Here is a 20,418-nt window from a genome sequence, read left to right as displayed (position 1 = left end):
GTCTATCCTATGGGCTAGGATCCCAGTGCCAGTTGCTGCACTAGCCTCGACTCCTACTCAGGGAGCCAGCCAGCAACTCCTAGCAAGATGTCCCTAAAAGAAATACAGTTGTGCTCATACATTTACAGACCCCTGGCAGAATTTGTATTATGTGTAGCATTTAAAGAAAACATGATTGATGTTATTTTTAATGTATTTCAAATGAAACTATTTTATTCATCACAGAATAGCACAATTCATTAAACAAACCATAGCAATAAAGGAAATAATAAAATGAAACATATTAAAAATAACAGATGTGTTTTGTCTGATCACTCATGTTTTCTTAAAATGCTACACATCTTACAAATTCTGCCAGGGGTCTGTAAACTTATGATTTCTCAGAGAAGATGCCCTAGCTGGATGTTTGAGTCAATTGTGTAGGTTCACTATGGAGACTGCTGCTATGCTTCAATCAAAAGATCAGCTGTTTGACGAGCAAGAGGCCAATATATTTAAACTGGGGCTCAGTTGTTGACGCTACAGGCTACTAACTCTGCCTTAATCAAGGATAATCTCTCCCTTCACAGTCAAATGAAGTAATTGAAAAATGCTTCTAGATTTAAGAATTACAATTTTCCCATAATTCAATTGTGGGACAATTTTCAAAAGTACCTGCCTCGATGCGAAGGCTGCTAACATTGCACCCGTTCTGAAGAGGAAAGTATGCACAGACCTTCCCTTTGAAAAGTATCCGCACCTTCTTTTCCCTTCAAAACACATACACATAGGGGTCGCTGCGGCAAAAACGGGCGCTGAGTGCTCAGCACCCGCTTTTCTAATGCGCCCCCAGGCACCTCCCCTGGGCGCACATTGTCAAGGAGGCTCTAGGGTCGATTGCGAGCCTCTAGCACCTCCTTGACAGCGGAAGCCCGCGAGCAGTTGACTGTCAGTGGACAGCTGCCAGTTAAGAAAACAGACGCTGGATTTATCGGCGTCCGTTTTCCTAATCGGCGCACAGCCACGGGTTCGGGGAATGGACGCTTGTTAACTGAATGTTGTTTCCCGAACCTGGAGGCCGGCACTATTTTTTAAACTTTTTCTTCCTCCTACTTAATATTGCAATGATATTAAGTAGGAGGATGTACAGAAAAGCAGTAGTTTCTGCTTTTCTGTACAACTGTTAGGAGTGCTCAGAAATTAACGCCTGCTCTAGGCAGGCGTTAATTTCTGAGCACAAAACTGTGCATTTTAGACGCACTTTTTTTTGTTTGTTTGCATTTCAGGTGATTCCCTAATAGCCTCATCAGCATGCATTTGCATGTGATGAGAGCGCTGTTAGTTTCACCGCACGTTTGATGCGAGTTGTGGAGGCAATAATCCCCTTATTGCATAAGGGGATTAGGTAGCGCCTCCACAAACCACATCCAACAGTGGGTTAAACAGTGCGCTCAGCTGAGCGCACTCTATTGAATCGGCCCCATAGATTTGAAAACCTAATATACACTCACTGTTTCCCTCCCTGAACCCGCCTATGTGTTACTTCGGGAAGGGCTGGGCATTAATGTTCAAACAGCCAAGTTACCTGGCAAAATGACTTCTCTAACTTGCTCTTCTCATTCTGCACTAGATATTTACTGGAGATCCCTAAAGTACCTCCTGCATCTATGCCTCCTATTTTCCAGTTTTTTGTGCCCCTCTAGCTAGACACCAGATCAGCTTGGTGGAAGAAGGCGTGGACACAAGGCCCTTTGCCAATAGCTTAAAGTAGGGGTGAGCCAACCTTTTGGCCTGATTGCCACACTGGGTGGCATTTTGTGCTGCCAGCGCTGTTTCGAGTGGATTAACATGGCAACCGTCTTAGTGCCTTGTTGTATAAATCCTCCGTGGCTGTCCTCCTTCCCTCATCTTGTTTCCATCCAGCATTCAGGAATCTTGCCACTCCCCTAACATTGGTTTCCTCTCTGTCCCAAAATCTCTAGCCAACCTCTCCCTATTCTTCTAACTCCCATCTCTCCAAACAGCAACAAATATTTGAAAGGCACTGCATAAATAAAAATACTGTATTGTTTTTGAATATTGCAAAGGATTAACATAAGAACTAGCAACCCCTTCCCCCCCCCCCCCCAAAAAACAAAAATGAACATGTTTATTTAATTTAAGGTAGGTTGGTATGAAACAGATTTTCCTGTCTCTTGCAGAAAGACAGGTACAGCAAAGAAGAAAATGTGTAAAAATGTTTACTTTCAGTAAAAAATGAAATTAAATTTAACACATAATATAAAAAAAAAGCAACATAAGAAAACTTGCTTTCAGTCCTAATGGTCTGTAAGAGAAAAAGTCCCTCCAGGTATGTGGTAAAGGGAGGGGGCTTGGCGGTGTGGGCGCTCTCTCGCAATATATCTCTGGCCTCCAAGGCCGCGGTTCCCTTCTCTCTCTCTCTCTGCTCGGAGGGGCGATGGTGCCTGAGAGGTGGGGTTGGTGCTCTCTCAGGAACTGATTCCAGCATCAGGAAGAGGAGGGAGGGAGGGAGTCATCTCTTCCGCTGGGGTATGCAGAGGCCAGAGTGGCGGGAACGGATGAAGCCAGGCTTACAGACACAGCGGTAGGAGCCACTAGTGTTCACACAGCGAGCATTCTTGCAGAGGAACCCTCGTTGGTTCAGCTCCCGGCACTCGTCAATATCTGAGAAGGGACGCAGAGCAGAGAGGAAGGATCAGTTAGGTTGTGGAGAAAGAAGGAAAGAACAAGCAGGCCCTTTGTCCTGTAGCAGGTGACTTTACCCACCCACCCACCCACCCACCCAATGGCATCTCTTCTCCATAGATCCCCCAGATCTGACCATGTCACCTAGAACAAACTCATCCGGTCCTGCCTTTACCCCATCACACACATGGGAATATAGTCCCTGCTGCTTATCATATGGCAACTATAAGTTCCTGCCTGTAAGAGGAGGAATACGCGAATTGGTGTAACCTGTCCTTCAGTGACACGGAATCATGTCTGGTAAAGCCTGCCTCTCACAGAGCACTATAAAATGAAGATGACCACAACATTAAAAATGCCATGAGGGGTCAGAGCAATGGTCCATCAAGCCCAGCATCCTGTCTCCACCAGTGGCCTATCTGGGTCAGTTAGAGGACACAGATCCCCACCTCCCTGTTGTTCAATTTCAGATGAGGGAGGTGGGATCTCTCTGCCTGTCTCGCTAATAATTGTTAATGGACCTGTCCTCCAGAAACTTCTCCAAAGCCCTTTTTAAACCCAGCTATACTATTAACTTTGACCACATTCTTTAGCAATAAAATTCCACATATGCTTTGACTGAAAAAATATTTTCTTCAATTTGTTTTAAATATGCTGTCAGTGGGAGTATTCCTTAGTCTTAGCACTTCTGGCAAGGATAAATAATCGTTCCCTATTTACCTGTTCCACTCCAGGCATGATTTTATAAACCTCTGTCCTAAGATTCCTGCATAGTTATAAGACATATTCTGTTCTTTAAGATTTAAATATCACATGAGATAAAGACATCTGCGAGTCTGTAATGCGTTACTGTATCATATTACAGAAAATGTGACATTACGTGAACTTACAGCTAGGGCTTTTACACAGGATAATATTCCCCCCCCCCCCCCCCCCCAATGCGAGCTTATAAATCAGGAATAGCTGTGTCAAGTAAATGTTGATTGTGGCAGGCGAATAATGGCTCTTGGAATGTCCTTGTAACTTGGGAATTAGTAATTATGACTGGGAAAGATTCCTGTCTGTGATCCTTTTTGTATCACAAACTTACTGCTGAAAGCTTATGCGATTAGGAAAAGATGTGTTTGCTTAAACAGATAAGGAATCACCTGCTGCTCTGATGTGAAAAGCTGAAGTGTTAGACCTGATGTATGTGAAATTTAGATCTGCACGCCTAAAGAAGCCTAAGTCACGCTTGGCTTGTAGTGAGATATGGAACTTGTCATAAGAGATTCAGCGAAGGATACAATTCAGCCATATGTTATGTTGCCTTTTTTATTATCTAAAATGAGGCGTTGCATTTTGTTGGCATATATTCTGCAGTAATACTCTGAAGAGGATGTAGCCCAGTAAGTAATACATGCTGTTTTCATTTCAGGGCATATATGTGTAGTAAGTTGTTTGGAAGGTTGGATGGAGTGAAAAGGAGAGGAAACTTAAGTCTATAAAGATCTGCAAGTGCAATTCTTCTGGTATTTCAGTAAATATTTGTGTATCATATGCCCTTCTAGCCAGCTCTCCTCCTTGCTGAAGAGCTCTGACCTGTTTAGCCTTTCTTCCTAAAGGAGCCGTTTCATCCCTGTTATCATTTTGGGGGCCCTTCTCTGCACCTTTGCTAATGCCACCATTTCTTTTTGAGATGGATCAAACCAGAACTGCACCGAATAGTCAAGGGGTACAATAGCATCAGTTTTATTCTCCATTCCTTTTCAGATTATTCATATTTGCTTTTTTGAACACCCCTGAACATTGAGCTGAGCTGAGCATTTCAGATATTGTACACAGCGACTCTAAGGCCCTTTTTCATGGGTGCTAACTCCTAATGTGGAACCCTGCATTATGTACACATAGGGAGCAATTTTAAGACTGTTCGCATAAGTGCACAATCTGCAGATATTTTATTTTTTTTTTTTAACCAATAGACTTTCACTTTGAAAATTACCCCAAGAAAGTACACATATACATTTGCACTGCTCGTTTCTTCTGGTATTTTTCAGGGCAACCTGCACACATACTTTTGAAACTTCAAAAGTTATGTACATAGGTCCAAATCCTGCCCTCCAAGAACTCCTCTCCCTACTGTAGGTAAAAGTATGCACATAGAGGCCCCATGCACTTTCTTCTACCCATATATAGGACAGATAATTTTCAAAAATCCCATTTCCACTGTTACTCACTGAAATGGCTTTTTAAATTATCCCCACAAAGGCTAATTTTCATATCATCTGTGTCTTTTAAAGGAAAACTCGCTGCCAGGAAGTACCTACAGGCAGGGCCAGTGCAAGGGTAATTAGGCGCCCTAAGCGAACCTTCTGCCTTGTGCCTGCCCCCCGCTCGTGCCACCCCCAGGTCTCGGCCCGCCGAATCTCTCCTGGCTCTGCTCACAGCCTCACACGGCTGCTCTTCGGCGCCTCCTAATGGTCAGTGCCGTAGGCGACTGCCTAGGCTGCGCCGGCCCTGCCCAGGGGGAATTAAAAATAAACTTCATGGTCATACTTTGCTGTGACAGCCCCGCTCTTAGCATTGCCCTTTCTCTCCATGGGAAAAAAAAGTATGCGGGCCATGGACAGAGTGTGTACTTTCGCTCACACTGGGAAGGAGAGGAGGACATTTTTCAAAAGGCAGGGATCTACAGATAAACAGCCTTTTAACTACAGAAACACCTTCTCAAACTTGCTCCAGTATGTATCCCTTAGTTGGGTTTTAAATCCCAAGGGCACACAAACATATTTGTTTTTCTTCAGGGGCTGCTCCGGCTACCAATTTGCTCCCATGCTTGACTCTAAATCCTGAGGGGAGTCTTTTTGGGGGGTAAGCTCTCGCTTGTGGCCCAGACGATGGTGTGTGGCTTCCCAGTATGTTTAAATAATGTATATGCTTCCTATGCAGTGAGAGGCTGTGATAAATCAAACAGGACCAGGGTCTGGGTGTTAACATAAAAGTTTACCGATTGGTAAGGATTAAATAAAGCCATTTGTGCACAATGTTGAAATTACTTCTGTCTGCTGGTACAAGTGTAGTTCTAGATAGGCAGGTGTCCTTTTATTTCAGGCATCTGGGTAGAGCCCCATGGTGATATTTATTAATGCACAAAGCTCACCCAGCTGCTATCCGGGAATCCTAGTGGAGGGGGTCCCCAACTTCACAGTAAAAATCCTACCTTAGGTCATCTTCTCCTTGGGACACCCAGCCTGTCCTGATCCCATAGTAGAGATCTGGCTGGGTCTCCCGGTCTTGTTTTTCCATACTTAGCTGATATGTCAGGGGGGACTTCTCATGGAGAAAAGTCAAATGGGATCAGGTTACTTCAGCTCTGCAATCCTTGTGGGGGAGGGGGAGGGATCAAAAACCCTCCCCCCCACTGTCAAGTCCAAAAAATACTTCTAAAGTTTAACCTGGACACATCTTCTGCCCTCGCCGTCTCTCAGAGCAGGATCCATCACTGGGGCTCGCCCACCTAAGGTTTAGAGTGGGCTCAGTTTTTGGTCTCCTGGCGAGAGCCCTTTCACCACCCCAAAAAGGTTTCAGGCATAAAAATCTCTCTTCTGTAAATTAGTAGGAGAAGGCCTCTTTGGTAAGGAGTGCCCGATGAAGTATCACTTCTAAAAGAAACTCCGTCTAGGTGAAACTGGGAGGCCTCACCAGAGGGTAAAACTTACACACCTTTACTGTTCAAAGGCTTCCTTAAACTGATCCCAAAGAGTTCTAAAATGGCAGGGCTAAATAGGGTTTGAGGCATCCAACCACAGCCCTTCAGGTGGGAAGGACTAATGGGGACTGATAGCTCATATTTAGTTCTATACAGGGAAACTAAGTGGACAAACTGGAGGGATTTGCCTAGGGTTGCCTACTGGTTCCAGGTTGATCCAGTTCTTGTTTTATTCCATTGCATGCTGGGACTTATTCTGATTTCCCTATTGCAGTCCCTAAGCAAATTAAGACTATATGAAGGGGAGTAAACCAGGACTGGATCAACCTGTCCTGAAAATCTGGAACCAGTTGGCAACCTTAGTTTTGCCACACATACTTAAGGTTATATGATTTATATTCTGCTTTTCCACATCAAATTTAACCTTTCAGATGCACACTTCCCCAGTTTCTGCAGCTCCCCACAGTTTGTGCGTGCATCAACTACTTTGCATAATTTTGTATCATCTGCAGATTTGATCACAGCACTCATTGTTCCCTTTTGCTGATCATTTATGAAATGTTAAACAGCACAGATGCCTGAGGCACTCCACTATTAACCTTTCACCACTAGGAGAACCAAACATTTAGCCCACAATAGGATACTGCCTCCTAGCCCATTACTGTTTAATTTCCTAAGAAACAGTCTCATAGAGGACTTTGTCAAATGCCTTTTAAAAATCCAGATACAGTATCAACCAATTCACCCTTATCTACATGTTTATTCACACCTTCAAAAAATTCCAAAAGATTGGTAAGGCATGACCTCCCTTTGCTAAATCCATGCTGGCTCTTCTCTATTAAGCCATATCTATCCATATGACCAATAATTCTATTTATTTATTTAGATTTCTTTAAATTTTTAGCAACTTACAAGATCAATGACTAATCTTGCGCTTGAGAGGGCTGCAGACTGCTCTTACCAGTGTTCACGACCCAACCGAGTTCCTGCAGTGGGCTCTTGACTCTGCTGGTCACCTGCCGGCTCTCTTCTGAAGACTTTGCCTTGATTAGCCAATCGTGCAGGTAAGGGTGTACCAGAATAACTTCCTTCCTCAGTGTTTCCGCCACGACCACTATGATTTTGGTGAAAGTTCTGGGGACAGTTGCCAGGCCGAAGAGTAGCGCTCGGAACTGGTAATGGTGACCCAGTATCGCAAAGCGCAGGAAGTGCTGGTGATTCTGATGGACTGGGATGTGAAGGTAGGTTTCGGAAAGGTCCAGGGAGGTTAGAAACTCTCCCGGTTGTACTGCCATTATTACGGAGTGAAGAGTTTCCATGTGGAAGTATAGAACCCGTAGATGACGGTTGACGTTTTTCAGGTCCAAGTTGGGCCGCAATGATCCTTCCCTTTTGGGAATGATAAAATAAATGGAATAGCGCCCCGTATTTTGTTGGGGCGTGGGAACCGGAGTTATTGCCTTCAGACTGAGTAGTCTTGGTATGCATCCTAGGGTTCTGAAGGAACTAAAAAATGAAATTTCTGATCTATTAGTTAAAATTTGTAATCTATCATTAAAATCATCCATTGTACCTGAAGACTGGAGGGTGGCCAATGTAACCCCAATATTTAAAAAAGGCTCCAGGGGCGATCCGGGTAACTATAGACCAGTGAGCCTGACTTCAGTGCTGGGAAAAATAGTGGAAACTATTCTCAAGGTTAAAATCGTAGAGCATATAGAAAGACATGATTTAATGGGACACAGTCAACATGGATTTACCCAAGGGAAGTCTTGCCTAAAAAATCTGCTTCATTTTTTTGAAGGGGTTAATAAACATGTGGATAAAGGTGAACCAATAGATATAGTGTATTTGGATTTTCAGAAGGCGTTTGACAAAGTCCCTCATGAGAGGCTTCTTCAAAAACTAAAAAGTCATGGGATAGGAGGCGATGTCCTTTCATGGATAACAAACTGGTTAAAAGATAGGAAACGGAGAGTAGGATTAAATGGTCAATTTTCTCAGTGGAAAAGGGTAAACAGTGGAGTGCCTCAGGGATCTGTACTTGGACCGGTGCTTTTCAATATATATATAATTGATCTAGAAAGGAATACGACGAGTGAGGTTATCAAATTTGCGGATGATACAAAATTATTCAGAGTAGTTAAATCACAATCAAGACTGGAAGATTGGGCATCCAAATGGCAGATGAAATTTAATGTGGACAAGTGCAAGGTGTTGCATATAGGGAAAAATAACCCTTGCTGTAGTTACACGATGTTAGGTTCCATATTAGGAGCTACCACCCAGGAAAAAGATCTAGGCATCATAGTGGATAATACTTTAAAATCGTCGGCTCAGTGTGCTGCAGGAGTCAAAAAAGCAAATAGAATGTTAAAAATTATTAGGAAGGGAATGGTTAATAGAACAGAAAATGTCATAATGCCTCTGTATCGCTCCATGGTGAGACCGCACCTTGAATACTGTGTACAATTCTGGTCGCCGCATCTCAAAAAAGATATAGTTGCGATGGAGAAAGTACAGAGAAGGGCAACCAAAATGATAAAGGGGATGGAACAGCTCCCCTTGAAGAAAGGCTGAATAGGTTAGGGCTGTTCAGCTTGGAGAAGAGACGGCTGAGGGGGGATATGATAGAGGTCTTTAAGATCATGAGAGGTCTTGAACGAGTAGATGTGACTCAGTTATTTACACTTTCGAATAATAGAAGGACTAGGGGGCATTCCATGAAGTTAGCAAGTAGCACATTTAAGACTAATCGGAGAAAATTCTTTTTCACTCAACGCACAATAAAGCTCTGGAATTTGTTGCCAGAGGATGTGGTTAGTGCAGTTAGTGTAGCTGGGTTCAAAAAAGATTTGGATAAGTTCTTGGAGGAGAAGTCCATTAATGGCTATTAATAAATTTTACCTAGGGAATAGCCACTGCTATTAATTGCATCAGTAGCATGGGATCTTCTTAGTGTTTGAGTAATTGCCAGGTTCTTGTGGCCTGGTTTTGGCCTCTGTTGGAAACAGGATGCTGGGCTTGATGGACCCTTGGTCTGACCCAGCATGGCAATTCCTTATGTTCTTGTTAGAGTGGTTTGTACTGCCAGTCTCTTGAAGTGGGAGTGGCAGGGTGACATTATAAATTTGTCTCGAAGGATGCTGTGGAACTCCAGAGAGTAACCTTCTCGAATAATGATTAGAACCATTTGTCCGACGTTATCTCGACCCATCTTTGGTAGAAGAGGGTAAGTCGACCCCCTATATCCTCTTCTTGTGGATGGGTCATCCCATTCTTATTGTGGAGCATGGCTGGCGCCTGCCCCCGGGCCTGCTCCCCTCTTGGTCTGTCTGTTCCGAAAGGGCTGGGACCTTCCGGAGGGACGAGATGTCTGGAACTGCGAGTTCCTGTAGGGTCTAAAGCACTGCGATCCTCTGCCCTTGGTTCTTCTGGGGGAGGGACGCTGAGATATTTTATTCCTATCTTCCGGTAGCAGAGGCACTGGGGATTCGCCCCATATACTGGCTTAACTTTTCCAAATTGCTTCTGAACAAGAGAGAGCCTTTAAAAAGCATTCATGTGAGATTCGCTTTAGATATTGCGTCCACAGACCAATTCCGAAACCATAGTTGTCTTCTGGCTGCTAGTACCAAGGCAACGCCCCTGGCTGAAGTGTGCACCAGGTCTGAGCTTGCGTCCGTGAGGAAGGTTGCTGCAGGTTCCATCGTCTCACCGGTATACATACCGGAGTTATTTGCCTCTCTCGAGAGGAGCAAGCAGGAATGTGCCACCAGTGCGCAGCAGGAAGCAATCTGCAGTGTCATTGCTGTTGCATCGAAGGCCTGCTTAAGGATGGATTCCAATTGTCTGTCCTGAGTGCCTTTCAATGCAGCTCCTCCCTCAACGGGAAACGTTGTTCGCTTTGAGACGGCACAGACCATAGCATCCACTTTCGGGAAACGCAGGCATTCCTTGGTCGCTGGTTCTAGAGGGTACAGGGCTTCCAAGGCCCGACCCCCTTTGAAGCTGGCCTCCGGGGCATCCCATTCCAGGTCAATCAGTTCCTGGATGGCTTCCATCATTGGAAAGTTGCATGAGGGCTTACGAAGGGACACCAAAATGGGGTTCTTCTTTGGTTCCGCCCTAGGGTCCATGCCAGGAATACCCAGCGTCTTCAGAGTCTGGGAAACCAGGGCTGGTAATTCGACCTTGAGGAAGAAGCGAAGCATGGTTCGGTATGGTTCCATTCCTGGAGGGATTTCTCCTTCTTCCAGGGAGTCACTCTCATCATCTGAGGGGTCTGGGTCCCTTTTAGGAAGTTCTTGGTTAGGCGAGGCATATCTCAAGGCATCTGAGCAGGGCCGGGAGGATTTTGTGCTTCCAGCAGGGGTTGAGCCTGGGGCGCAGCTGAGGCTGATTGTGCCTGAACGAAGGCTTGCAGCCCCTGGAAAAATTCCAACCAGGAGAAGGTCCCTGGGTCCATGTTAATCCCAGGGGGAGTTGGAGTAGGGGCCCCAGAGGTGCCCTCCTGTGGGGAAGCCATCTCGGAGATGCATAGATCCGGGGAGCTATCGTCAGTAGTTCCGAAACCATCTCCCGACAGTAAGGGACCAGATTTTGGTTCCCCCTGGGCTTCTCCGCAATGTTGACACAGGCAGGACTCCAATTCAGGTTGCGTGGTCCTTATGTGGCAAGTTGTGCAAAGAGAGTGCCTTCTGGCCTTCTTGGGCGCCGGTGCCATTGTCTCTATGTGTTTGCGCGTGTGCAGTTGTAAATGCGGCTATGCATGTAGTTATGCGCACGGGGTACGCTTAGTTGTGCGCACCGGTATGCACACCGCTGTGCGCGCAGCTATGCACGCGTCTGTATTGGATGCGTGCAAGTTAGGAGCATCAGCCGCCCGGCCTGCCCTGCGTGTACCACAGGCAAAGAAGGGAAGATGGCAAGTCTCATCAGAACTGGAGAGCGCAATTTTTTTCCCTCGCTCTTCCTTGATCCAATTCTCTAGTCACCCAAGAAAAAAAAAATCAATCAGATTTGTCTGTCTAGGATCCAGCAACCCACCAGTTTGTAGATAATTCACTATCCTTTCCTTCAGCAGAGTCTCCATTAATTTTACCACCACCGAAGTGAGGCTAACCAGCCTGTGGTTTTCTGCCTCTTCTCTGCTACCACTCTTGTGGAGCGGAACCACAACTGCTCTTCTCCAATCTTGTGGCACCACTCCAGCATAGGAAAAACACAGCAATATAAAAATTCAACGATGACCAAGATTACATCCCAAACATGTACATAGTTATGATCATAGAAGCCACTGCGAAGTAAATATACAATATTCCATTTTGAACAGCCCCCTCACTGAGTTTCCTTCTCACTAAAGAGTTTCTTTATAAAGTTAAATGCTACTGCAGTAGTTTTATTTCTCCATCCAGTGAGATCAGATTTGATTGCATTATGATCACAGTTGCCAAGCAGCTCCACAACCATTAGCCTTTGCACTAGGTCCCTCTGTTCCACTGAAAACTAAATATAAAGTAGCCCACTCTCTTGTCAATTCCAGGACCAGCTGCTCTATGAAGCAGTCATTTATGGCACCTAAAACCTTTACCTCCTTGGTACATGCTGAAGAGACATTCACCTTGTTATTTCGATATAATTTTGTATCATGGTATCACAATATCCTATTAGTTATCCTCTTTCCACCAGATCTCTGAGATGCCTGTCATGCCTACATCTTCATTTAGTACCATACATTCTAACTCTTCAGTCACATTTTTTTAGACTTCTGGATTTTGCTTATTAACACCTAATATAATCCATTTCTTCCTAAACACAATCCACTTATTAGGACTGGATGCACATAATTTAGAATCTTTCATATCTGTCTGCTCTCCATTTAAATCCACCTGAGTTACCTCAGCTTTTCTACAACCTTGCTATCAATATACTCTAACTTTCCTGTTCTAGCAGTATCCTATGAAGATACCTCATTCCAAACCCATGCACTCCTGAGGAATTGTCAGTTTTTTCTCATGATCTAGTTGAAAATCTGTTCTATTTCCTTTTTAATGGTTAGTACCAGCAGCTGGGTTCTGTACGGATTAAGGTGGATCCCATCCCCATCGGAATAGGGTCCTTCCCCAAAAAGTTCCCCCGGTCCTAACAAATGTTCCTGCACCATCGTCTCATCCACACATTGAGATCAATGTTTCCTGTAAGCTATGAGCACAAGTTGTGAAACAAGTGCACCCAAGAAAACAGCAAGCACAAGAAAAGGAAAACGTAACCGGTGGTTAAAGAACACTGCACAGAAATTTGTACACAAGAACTTTTTTGTGCACACCGCCCACAAAAGGAACATTGTTTGATACACCAGGCCTCAGCCTGCTTCTGGGGTTCTGCACAAGGAGCATTTCTGAAAATGCCACCTTGCAGGTTCTGGATTTCAGTCTTCTACCCCAAATCTACCCCATAGGAAGGTGCAGGACCTCCCTCCTGCACCTTCCTATGTCACTAATACCACATGGGCCATAACGGCTTGTTCCCCCTTATCACTCTTGAAAATCCTAGGTGATATATGAAATTTAGAACATAAGAATATTAAGAACAGCTATGCTGGGTCAGATCAAGGTCCATCAAGTCCAGCAGCCTGTCTCCAACAGTGGTCAACCTAGGTTGCAAGTACCTGGCAGATCCCATAAAGTAGATATATGTCTATGCCAAAGAACTGGTGGCCAGATTTTACCAAGAACATCCAGAGAAGCTAACAGGCCGATGCAATAAGACGCACGTTAAAAAGGTTTCCTAATGTGTGCACAGCCACCTCTCCTGGGTGCGCCGATGCTATATTTTAATGAGCTGCTGCATTAAAAAGGAAGCACTAGGGAAGAATTACGTGCCCTTAACGCTTAAATGCATCGGGCACCCAGGAGTCATGGATGTGTGCCCATAATTGCAACAGGCATGCGATATGAGCGTCTGTTTTATTCCGCTTCAGGTTGATTTCTGAATGCCAAATATACACGCACAATAGCAAGGGGCCAAATCGGCCTGGACCATGTCTATTGTGTGTGTATATTATGCGTCCAGAATTTTTTTTTTTTTCATCAATCCATTACATTATACCTTTATTCTTACACATCGCAAGCAGTAGGAACCACACAGGACACTATTTTTTTTAAACTTCTCCTGAGTCCTTGACTCGTGGATTGATTTAATGCCAGCTCTGGGACTGGAGTTAAATTTGCATGTTAAAAAGTGCATGTTGGGCGCCCAGTGATTTTTTTGCATCAGGGGTAATAGCTAACAGTCTCATTTATATGCAATTTACATTTGATGAGCGGTATTGGCTACACAGTTGTTTGGGTGTGTATTTTGGACACACTAACGTCCTTATTGCATCGAGGCTAGTCTAGCATGTCCAAAACGCACGTCCAAGACCATATCACTCCGGTTTTGATATCCCTGCACTGGATTCCAATAAAATTTAGAACAGAATATAAAATCCTAACAATTATCCATAAAATCATGTACAGAGAACAAACAGATTGGCTTAACACGGCAATTAAAATACATGTACCCCAAAGAAATTTGCTCTCTGCTAATAAGGGCCTTCTTTCTATTCTATCAGTACGATCAGCACAGCTCACGCAAATAAGGGAACGTGCAATATCCCTTGCAGGTCCAAAGATTTGGAACACACTCCCCACAGAAACACGGCTAGAGTCAAACTTAAAGATATTTAAGAAAGAGATCAAAACTTGGCTCTTTATGAAGGCTTTTAATGATTCTAACTAAACCGATCTAGGCCCTAATCTGTTATTTTATGTTTATGTCTCAATACATCAAGATTCATTTTGTTTTAGTAAACACACCATTCATTCCCATTCCCTGCCTTAAGTTCCAATCAGAATTTGAATGTATTTTTATTATTTTTACTGTTTTATTTTTTACTGTATTCATATCTTATGTTATTTTATTGTACTTTTACTTTAATGTTATTTTATTTCATTTTTATTTTTAATTCAGTGCAATTTATTGTAATTTATTACTGTTGTAAACCGTTATGATGGCTACACCAAATGACGATATACAAAAATCAGTAAATAAATAAATAAACCTGTGTGCTAGACTGAGTGCACTTTATTGCATCGGCCCCCCTCAGATTGAAAGCCCCCAGGAGGGGCTATTAGGCATATTCTATTGGGGCAGTGGGGATCAAACCCATAGACCTAGGTGGTCAAGGCCAGGGGATCCTGCAGGGATTACCTTTACACCAAGCAGATAAGTTACCAAGCAAGTGAGGTATGCTTAACAAAGTTTAAGTTCCTTAAAATGCTAAACCTGTATAGCCTTAGAAGTTAGGTTAGGGATTTATTCATTTGGATTTAACACACACAACTAGCTTCAGAAGGATTTGATATTGTTTGGGTTTAATGGTCTAGCTCCCTAAGCTTCCTCCCCCTGTAGCCTAACTCTCCAGGTAGCCCTACCCTCAGCAGCTCTCTCTGCCAGATGCTCTCTCTTATCCTCCCCTCTTCAATGATTCGCCCATCTGCCACACTTCGCCTTCTTTGAGATGCTGCCCATTAGCTCCCTTCCTCTTCTTACCAATGCAGCGGGTTCTAGAGCTGTCCAGCTGAAAACCGGTGCTGCACTCGCAGGAGAAGCCATAGTAACCCCGAACACAGCGGCCATTCACACAGCGACACTCATCTGAGTCTTCCTCTGAGCTGTCCTCTTCTTCAGCAGCACCGGCAGGGAGGGGAAAGAAAGCAGGCGTCAATATGACTGAAGGAAGGGTGGAGGGAGAGTCAGAGACAAACATAAGAACATGCCATACTGGGTCAGACCAAGGGTCCATCAAGCCCAGCATCCTGTCTCCAACAGTGGCCAATCCAGGCCACAAGAACCTGGCAATTATCCAAACACTAAGAAGATCCCACGCTACTGATGCTAGTAATAGCAGTGGCTATTTTCTAAGTCAACTTAATTAAAAGCAGGTAATGGACTTCTCCTCCAAGAACTTATCCAATCCTTTTTTAAACCCAGCTACACTAACTGCACTAACCACATCCTCTGGTAACAAATTCCAGAGTTCAATTGTGCATTGAGTGAAAAAGAACTTTCTCCGATTAGTTTTAAACAAAGAAAGAGATGAACACAGAGCAACAAACAATGCATGTACAGAGAGGAAGGGGAGAGGAGAGGGAAAGAGGAGAGGCAAGGCAAGGCAGGCCTAGAGCAAGGAAGAGAGGTGAGGAGAAGACAGTTGAGCTGGTTGCAGAGAGGGGCAGGGAGGACAGCTAAACAGCAGGTAAGAAAGCAGGAAGGAGAGCTAGGAATTGGTACCAGGAGCAGCCACAATGGGTGAGAAGAAAAGGGCAGAGGAGCATGTAGGGGATACAGCATGAGGAGGGGGGGGGGGGGGGGGGGGAGAGCCATGGAGTTGGTAGAGAGTCAGAGAGGAGAGCTGAGCTGAGCTGAGCTAGGCAGTGGATAGGTGAAAGCCAGCTGCCAGACTCTTAGGACTCACCTCTGGGTTTTTTCCCCAGGAATAAAGGACTGGTTTCCCAGAAGGAGTTCCCATCACTCTGAGAGTGTTGACACAACTGCCCTGCAGACACAGAGACAAGGAAAGCATGTTACAGTTGTCACAAAAATGTCAAGCCTACATGCATGTCACAAAGGCAAACACTTGCCATATACAGGTTAAATATACATGTACATCACAGATGATGCATCTTTGGGGGGGGAGGTGAGGGGAAGGGTGGCTGTATCCTTGTGTGTGCGCACATACGCAAGTGTGCAGGCCCTCGCGGTATTCTCTAGGAGTATCTGGACTCTCACAGCGTGCGTGTGCAAGTTTCAAGGGAGGAATGGGTTAGAATGCAAGAATTGCCATGCTGGATCAGACCAAAGTCCATCCTGTCTCCAACAGTGGCCAATCCAGGTTGCAAGTACCCTGGCAGATCCCATAAAGTAGACCCAATTCCTCTTAATCACTCCCACAGATAGCAATAGCTTTCTTTACTCTACCTGGCTAATAATGTTATGGACTTTTCTTCCAAGAACTTGTCAAAACCTCTTTCAAACCCCGCTTTGCTAGTCAACTTGATCACGTCTTCTGGCAACAGATTTCACAGCTTCATAGTGCACTCAATGAAAAAGTCCTTTCTACGATCTGTTTTGAATCTGCTGGTTGTTCGTTTCATGGAGTGTTCCTTATTTTAACATTATTTGAAAGGGTAAAAAGCCATCTTTTATTTACCTGTTCCACCTCACTCCTGATTTTATAAACTTCCTAGGCTCTTGTTGTTTATATGTGCATGCATGTGCGTTGTTGTGGGATGGAGGGGAAAGTTTCACTAAGGCCTCAGAGTGTGAGTGTGTTTGGGGAGTGGAGGGATCTTTGCTATTTTTGCTTGGTGTGTATTTGTGGGTCTATGTGTGGGGAGTTTTCTGGAGCTTTCAGTGTGTGTGTGTGTGTGTGTGTGTGTGTGTGTTCAGGAAGCGGAGTTTCTAGGCTCTTCCTATGTCTGTATGTATGTTCTGGAGGATCCCAGAGCCCTCGCTATATCTGTTTGCGTTGGGAAACAGGATTCCCAGAGCCTTCAGGTGTGTGCATGTGAGGGTGGGGAGGAGGCATTTTCTTGGCGATCTCATTGCGTGTTTTATGTTCTGGGGTTTCCTGGAGCCCTGGCTGTTTGTGCATTTGTTGAGGGGCGAGCTAGTTTCCCCAGAGCCCTTGCTCCGAGTGTGTTTGTGGGGCTCCTATAAACCCTGGTGTGTGTTTGCAGAGGGTGAGGGTTCCTGGGCCCCTGTGCATGCCGCGCATGTTCTAGGGGTTCCCAGACCGTTGCTGTGAGCATATTCTAGGGTACCTGGGTTCCGAGGAGGGCAGGGCTGACACTGGAACCCCCAGCCCTTGCCATGGTTACAGCAGCACTCCTCATAGCTGAGATGAAAACCATTCAAGGCCATGGAGCACATGTTATCCTCTCCACGCTGTCTCCAGCAGATATCCCGCCTCTCTGCCGCCCGGTCTGCAAGATGAAAGAAAGAAAGAGTAGACAGATGGATAAAGCAGCAGTAGATGACCTCTGACCTCCAAACAGCAGCGCATCATTTTCCAAAGCTCAGGCATGGTGGTGAAGGTTGATCCCCAGAGCACTGCCGGCCCTGTACAAATGTGAAATCTTCCTGTTCCGTGGGGAGGAGAAAAGCACAAGAACAGCATTGCTGATAGAAATAGCAGGATCGTATTGAGACAGAGAAGATCCTCAAGTATCAAATGATGCAATCAGAGAGCAAGAAAATGTGGCAGAAAGATACAGAAATAGTCCCAATTGTATTGGTGCCACTGGCCTTAAAAAAAACCAAAAAAACAAAACTTCCAGGCACATGTAGATATGTTGCCTGTGCATATTACACCTTATGAACTCCAGGAGGCTCTCTGGCACAAGGCAAGAATTAAAAAGAGCAACAGCAGTGAATTTGAGAGACTGAGATCATATGCAACATACCCAGGCTCAACCCATTTTGAGACATTACCCTATGTGAAATCTTTTTGCTTCATTCATACGCCAAAGGCCCGCATGTGCGTGCCACATTGCCCATATCTGTCCCTTCATCTCACACCAGCCTTCCTGAACCCCCCCACAAGTTGACAGATGATATTCTAGGACTCTGACGACCAGGAAACCAAACGCATTCGGCGCTGCCCTGAGTCATCAGGAGAAGCGCACGCTGCACATAGCCCTCAATCAGTCCTCTAAAGGAAAGGGATTTCAATTCCAGCCCCCTCCCTTGGCTGGCCCCAGATGGGACTGGGGATGGGGGAACGGGGCAGGAGGGGGTGACAATCTCATAGCCAGGCTCCCCAAAGGGGCTGCAGCGCACACATTGTCAGATAAGAGAGAGTGTCTCTCTGCCCACGTCTGTGCCCTACACGGTACATGCAAGACTTTTTTCTTTCCACTCCCTTCACCCATGTTGGCTGTTGGGGCCAATCTCTGGAGCAGAGGCCAGCGCCGCCGCCGCACCTTCTTACCTCCCTGCGACTCTGCCAGTGAGCATTCCTTCCCACTGGCATCCAGGGTCCACGGTGGGCTGCACTCACAGTAAAAGGAGCCGGCAGTGTTGACACAACGCCCGTTTCTGCAGGTGGATGGATCCTGGCATTCATCCACATCTGAGAAGAGTGAAGGGTGGGGTGAGTTTCGAGGAAGGAACTGTGGCAACTCTCCCCTGCACGGCGGAGTGGGATGGTACTCACCGATCTCGCTGGGCGGCACACATTTTTTGGGTCCAGAGGCATACGTGGTGGGTGGGGGACAGTTGCACTGGTAAGACCCCTGGGTGTTGACGCACTCGCCGTTCACACAGTTGGATTCATCCAGACATTCGTCCACATCTTAGAAATGAGACAGCAGCCAAGATAAAACAAAAAAGTGTTATGGGTTGGTCAACATGGGGCTTCCAGGGATGTTAATACAATCTCTTGTGAAGGTGATAAATTTGCCTTTGCTCTCCGAGGTTTGCAGTCCTGGAATTATGCCGCCTCATATGATTCCTCATATTCATCATCTGTCAAAAATATGTTTCTTTAAATTAAAGCTGCTGAGGTCCTTGTGGGCATTGTTACCAACCTCTTTGTTTAGAACTGTACTGCAATCTTTTGTTCTGGGACATTTAGATTATGGTGCAACATTATTATTACCTGTCAAGTTAATAAATATACTGGAATTACTGCAAAATGTGGCTGTGTGGGGTAAGCCAATACGAACATACAAGTCCCTCTCTCCAGCAGCTACCCTGGCTCCCAGTAAAATGGAGAAGTACATTTTCAGTGTTAGTAATAATAGACAATTTACTTTTCTTAGAGGAATCATATTCACTAAAATTTAAACTTAATTGGTCTACTCCTGTAAAGACTTTGCGCTGTGCAGGGACAAACTTATTGCGGATACCCCCGTTAAAGGGTTACAGACTTGTACAAACTCAGGGTAGAGCTTTTTCTATGCTGGCGCCAGCGTTATGGAATGCTATTTCAGGGCAGTTGCAACACGTGACTGATGTGTTTTCAGGCAACGGTTAAAAACTCTGCTGTTTAGAGAGGCCTAGGGGTAACAGCTGCAAATCTCTGATCAGTTACAATTATTCATTTTTCTGTTTAATGTCTGTTCCTATGATTTAGATGTAATTTATTTTATATGATTATGTATGTGGTATGTAATTCGCGTTGGATGGATATACAATTTGGAAGCGTGGCATGCAAGTGTTAAATAAACAAACAAGATTCAGTCTTTTAACACTCAGCGACCTCATCCCTCAACCTGTATAGCACCCCTCCCTTCTCCATGTCCTGAGCACTATCGCAGCCCTTTCCTCCGTGCTGGGCAGAAAGCAGTGCAAATTCTGTGTTGTGTTCCAGTCCCAACTCCTTGTGTGACTTGCAACAAAAATCTCTTAACGTGCTATTCCCCGCTCCATGCCTACCCTCGGCCCTCCACTGCAGTCTGCGTTCTTCATTACAAATTTAGATGTGTTTTTTTATATTTTAAAGGTGCAGCACCCTCATTTCATTTTGGCTAAAAAAAATTATCTACAGGCAAATTTTCAGCAAAACCTAACTGGCTTAGGCCTGGATTTAACAAAATGCACTAAATATTGCCTGCGATAGAAAAAGGGGCGTGTTTTATGGTAATAGGCACTTTATCGCAAGAGCGCTTTATGCGAAGAGCTAAGTTACCGCACATTGCGATAACGTTATCGCACTTTGAGAGAAGTGCCAGAATGTGGTATTTCCTACATACAACCCGCGGCTCGAGGGTTGAAAACCGGATGCCCAATTTTGCCGATGTCCGGTTTCCGAACCCGTGGCTGTCAGCAGGCTCGAGAACCGACGCTGGCAAAATTGAGCATTGGCTGTCAAACCCGCTGACAGCCGCCACTCCTGTCCAAAAAGAGGCGCCCACTCTCCCGCGATTTTACTGTATCGGCCCGCCAGCTAGGCTATTATGGTGCTATCGCACGCGATAAGGCCTTTTTGATAAATG

The 20,418-nt window shown here is 45.1% G+C and overlaps 1 protein-coding gene across 9 annotated transcripts in view; it reads right to left on the bottom strand.

Moving 5' to 3' along the window:
- Positions 1-2,024: 2,024 nt before the first annotated feature.
- The window catches only part of LTBP3 (latent transforming growth factor beta binding protein 3), a 91,042-nt gene continuing 72,648 nt past the window's right edge, over positions 2,025-20,418 (bottom strand). For 8 of the 9 annotated variants that reach the window (XM_029614038.1, XM_029614042.1, XM_029614041.1 and 5 more), the window contains 6 exons: positions 18,636-18,773; positions 18,411-18,551; positions 17,242-17,403; positions 15,894-15,974; positions 14,969-15,100; positions 2,025-2,664 (listed from right to left, as the gene is read on the bottom strand). In XM_029614038.1, the coding sequence (XP_029469898.1) occupies positions 2,513-2,664; positions 14,969-15,100; positions 15,894-15,974; positions 17,242-17,403; positions 18,411-18,551; positions 18,636-18,773 (806 nt within the window). In that variant the 3' untranslated portion in view covers positions 2,025-2,512. The remainder of the gene's footprint in view (positions 2,665-14,968; positions 15,101-15,893; positions 15,975-17,241; positions 17,404-18,410; positions 18,552-18,635; positions 18,774-20,418) is intronic. The other variant, XM_029614040.1, reaches the window with a different exon arrangement.

The sequence above is a fragment of the Rhinatrema bivittatum genome, chromosome 8 (assembly GCF_901001135.1).
Source record: "Rhinatrema bivittatum chromosome 8, aRhiBiv1.1, whole genome shotgun sequence".
In the NCBI taxonomy this organism is placed as follows: Eukaryota; Metazoa; Chordata; class Amphibia; order Gymnophiona; family Rhinatrematidae; genus Rhinatrema; species Rhinatrema bivittatum.
Note: the sequence above shows the minus strand (reverse complement) of the source record. Positions and strands in the feature narration are given on the sequence as shown.